Source organism: Micropterus dolomieu, linkage group LG09, assembly GCF_021292245.1.
Source record: "Micropterus dolomieu isolate WLL.071019.BEF.003 ecotype Adirondacks linkage group LG09, ASM2129224v1, whole genome shotgun sequence".
Lineage (NCBI taxonomy): Eukaryota > Metazoa > Chordata > Actinopteri > Centrarchiformes > Centrarchidae > Micropterus > Micropterus dolomieu.
The window spans coordinates 9,009,365-9,013,535 of NC_060158.1; the positions used below are offsets into that span (position 1 = coordinate 9,009,365).

General features: G+C 41.4%; 1 protein-coding gene across 1 annotated transcript in view; it reads right to left on the reverse strand.

The window, feature by feature from the left end:
- kiaa0319l (KIAA0319-like ortholog) overlaps positions 1-4,171 on the reverse strand; it is a 14,853-nt gene extending 10,682 nt beyond the window's left edge. The window contains exons 1-6 of the mRNA XM_046057862.1: positions 3,906-4,171; positions 3,446-3,520; positions 2,923-3,166; positions 1,201-1,299; positions 576-673; positions 305-392 (exon numbers count right to left, since the gene is read on the reverse strand). Of these exons, the coding sequence (XP_045913818.1) occupies positions 305-392; positions 576-673; positions 1,201-1,299; positions 2,923-3,166; positions 3,446-3,520; positions 3,906-4,106 (805 nt within the window). The 5' untranslated portion in view covers positions 4,107-4,171. The remainder of the gene's footprint in view (positions 1-304; positions 393-575; positions 674-1,200; positions 1,300-2,922; positions 3,167-3,445; positions 3,521-3,905) is intronic.

The following is a 4,171-nucleotide window of genomic DNA, read 5'->3' on the forward strand; positions in this document are numbered from 1 at the left end:
TGTTAATCGGAAGGTCGGCGGTTCGATCCCTGGCTCCCTGGTTGCGTGTCGAAGTGTCCTTGGGCAAGATACTGAACCCCAATTTGCCCCTGGCGGCTATTCCGCCAGTGTATGAATGAGTGTGAATGTTAGTTTCTGTTTGAGCTCAGTGTTTAGGCTCAGTGTATGAATGTGTGTGACTGGTGAATGCAGATGTAGTGTAAAAGCGCTTTGAGTGGTCGAAAAGACTAGAAAGGCGCTATACAAGTACGGAGCATTTACAATGTGAATGAGATTTTACATGGTGCTTAATATACAGCCTCACCTGGTTTGACTGTGACATTGACGTAACCTTCTCCATGGGCCCCCTCCCCGTCCACCGTCACCTCAAACTCATACAGGCCCACAGTCAGCTGAGAGAGAGGAGAGAGCGAGCTAATCAAGCAAGCAGGAAGAGGAAGAGCAGGAAGTGATCTCTTGAAGACAATCCGTGTCCTTTACACACTACTGAAACCTTCTGTGCATGCATTCAATACAGCTCCAGCTGCATGTTTTATTTCTAGCAGAACATGAATATGAAGGCGATGATCAGGTACCTTGCTGAGTTTAAGTGTCGTGCTGTGCTTCCCTTCCATCTCCCCGCTGTAATCTTTGGGATGAGTTATCAGACGCCAGTCAAATGCATAGTTTGTCCCTATAAAGAAATAAGTACAAGCACATTAAACAAAACTGCTCAGGTATTTAATTCAGATCTATCAGATAGGGATCATTTCCATATGAGAGATTTTGGTATGGTTAGAGCATGTCGAGGGGATCAAAGGATTAACAAAGTTATGACATGCATTCCTTTTCCTGACTGCATCGTCTTTTTCCAGTCTGGATTTGAAATTATCTGGCAAGGATTCGTGACGTACAGTATGCAGATGGTGACTCAGGAATAAGGTCAAGCAGGCTGTACTTCATCATCGCTCAATTACTGAACACCAAAAATATTACTACATGCTAAATTGACAGTTGGTCTGCAGTTATGCTCCACAAAAAGTCAAACTAATTTTCCAGACTGGATAGCTTTGATAACTCACTACCAACTGGATACAGGAAAAGCAGATTCTTCACGTCAGAAAACTGCTGAAATTACACGATTTACCGTATGCAACATGTTTCGAGGTAATTTCAAGGTAATAAACTGTAATAGTTTGTCTAATATTTCCATGGTTTTACCGTTTGGGGGAGTTGGGACCACAAAGGCGTTGAGTTCGATATCGTTGCGGGGCAGCGTGACCTCCACACTCTCTCCTGCGGACACCACCAGCTCTCTCACTGTCGTCGAAAACAACACATGATCAGAGATGATGACAAAAAAAGTACAGCATGGCAACCAAAAGACAGGAGCTGGTAAAAGAGTTGAGTATTCAGTACTGACTTATATATTTGCACAGGAGTTCCTCTGTCACTTCTGGGTGTGTGGATAAGTTTGTAGATGCTGGCAAGTTATCCATATCGGTCTATTAGAATTATTATTATTATTATTTATTGGTGATATAACTGGTGGGGTTTGTGGCGTAAGCAGGTAAGAGAGTTTTGGAGATTTGAATGAGGGGTAAGAGGGAAGGTTTTGGGATGAAGCGGGAAAAATTATGTGCAATTGAATTTATAGTTATATAGTATAGTACACTACTTTAGCATATTGTTATGTGGTATATTCAAATAAACTTGTTATGCATCTACTTGCAAATAAACTCATGCAAAAGAACACAATAGAGAAACAATCACAAATTAAAAGAAATTGATGTAGCAGAATTATTCTAAATGCAATAAAATTTAAACTAAAATAGTGCCATTTCCTATTAGAAGTTATTTCATAGCACCTTTTACATAGAGTAAGTCTAAACTGTGCTCTTTGTAATATTATTTACAGAGACTCATGAGCAAACACCTGGCAACAGTGACTCCCTTGTAAAAGGTAGAAACCTTAAACAGAACCTAGACTCTTTCTCAAACATTTGGGTTGGGTTGAAGAGGTGTGTATTTAGTTTGGGTTAACAAAACAAAAAAAAACAACCTGTCCTGGATCCTACTATTCCCACAATGCAACTCAATAGTTTATTTTCACTAGACCCTATCGGCCTGAGAAACACCTAAAGTATGTCACCCATTCCACGCCCATTCACATGACTGGTACAATATACACAATGTATAAAATTGGTTTCTGTTTTAAACAAACTGAATTTGGGAAAGTGGAGACGGCAATGTGAGATGTCCTCTTTCAGAATCACAGGTTCTTGTTGTGAATGCAAGTCTCTTCATAAAATGCAGCTGACCTTCGTACAGCCTCTGTTTTAACCAGCTCATCTTGTTATTGAATGGTCTGGTAAATCTTGCCAATTAAAAGATCTTAAAAAATTTTATCCGTTATGATATGCATTGTTGCCATTTTTAAAGGTAACTCCAGTTAAATGGCAATATTGTCCTTCGGGGAGAAGAAACTACTGATCACACGGGTAATTCCTGTTTGCAGAAGCCCAGCAGGTCTCAGCACATTCCTATTGCTTATACTCATTTGGCTTCACACCCACAGCACATGTTGCTTTCATCTGGAAGAATATCTGAGTAGTCTGCCATAACATTTGTGGGCAAAGTACATCTTCATTTTTGTCAAACATCAGCTGATGCAAAAACAAAAAAGGAACAATGAAGGCTCTTTGTCAAAGTGTGCGACAGGGAAATGTAAGCTTAAAAAGGACAATGTATTTTAACCAATGATAATAAAGAAAGGACCTGAAACCTTCCTCCAAGGCTACAAAACCACTGTGCTGCTCTATTATACATTACTGTAGTTCATAATTAATAAATGAAGACAAGACATATTACTGAACGAGCTGGAAATAGGTGATCACTGTCTGTGTAAGTGAAATCAGCTGCTGCAGATAGTAGCTTCCTTACCAGCCGGTGTAGGAGTTGTGATGATAGCAGTTGTGGTTGATGTGGGTATGCCAACCTCATTGCTTTTGGAAGACGCAGCAATATTGATGGTGTTGTCCACCGTTGAGATCTGCTGTGATGGAGCTGAAGCAGTGTCTGTGCTCCCATTAGCTAACAGGGTATGGTTCTTTTGGGCGGTTTGAAGAAGTGTGAAGGTGCTGGGTGCTGTTGGAGTTGGGTGAGCTATTTGCAGTGTAAGACTTTCCTGTAGAAACGGTTTAAAATTGTTGGTTTGAATGTTGTGACAAAGTCAGAATAACAAAGAGCAGATTGCAGGCAGAATTTAATAATTCAATTATAGTAATAAGCTGTCCACATTTACTAGGGTTTAGGTCAGAACTGTGAGATTGTTTTGGGGTTTTTCTTTCTTGCTGTTCCTCTCCTGTGCTTGAATGCGCATTCAAGAACGATGGACCCCACTTGTAAGTTTACAAGTGGATACATCTCCCATGCCATAACAATAACAAATATTCTGTGAAGTTACCATGCTGGTAAGTTGTCTGTAGCTTCTTGCAGGCTGTGAGTGACGAGCTTTTCTGAGTCTTCTTGTGACGGGACCCTTAAAGTAAAGTCACAGAAAACAAAGAATTTTAGAAAAATCTCTTTTAAACTACTATCTCTCTATCTATCCATCCATCCATCTCTGCAGATACCAATTCCCGATCTGATGCCAGTGCTCTTTATTCCCCATATTTAAATGACAATGTTGTGTATGTATTTAATGTGGATCGGTCGAATCTGGTTGATGCCTGGCCTGCTTAATAAGGTAAGTATCAATGCTCTGCGTCCTTAGTCCTTAAAAATCCAAATAACAAAGAGTAAACAGAGGTCGATGTTGGACTAATTACACTAATCAATGACAGTGCCATACTGGCCTATCAGGAAAAATGACAATAAAAATGTTCATGGTCAAGTCTAGATGTTGTTTCAGCTGCTTTCTATACCTTTGTGAGAAGCTGAAGGAGACCAAGGGACTCCTGGTGGGGCTGCGGCAGGAAGGAGATTGGGCAGCCACTTTTCAGCGTGCAGCTGAGAAGCACACATCGCCCGCCAAGGCTCCACACAGCATTGCAGCTCGGATTCAAGCAGCAGGACTCCCAACATGTCGCCCCGCCTCTCCCGTCTGCCATAGGGTGCCAACCCATGGTGATGGTGCTACTCCAGTGGATCCCCAGCACCCCGCCGGCCACCCGGCAGAGATTTGCTGACA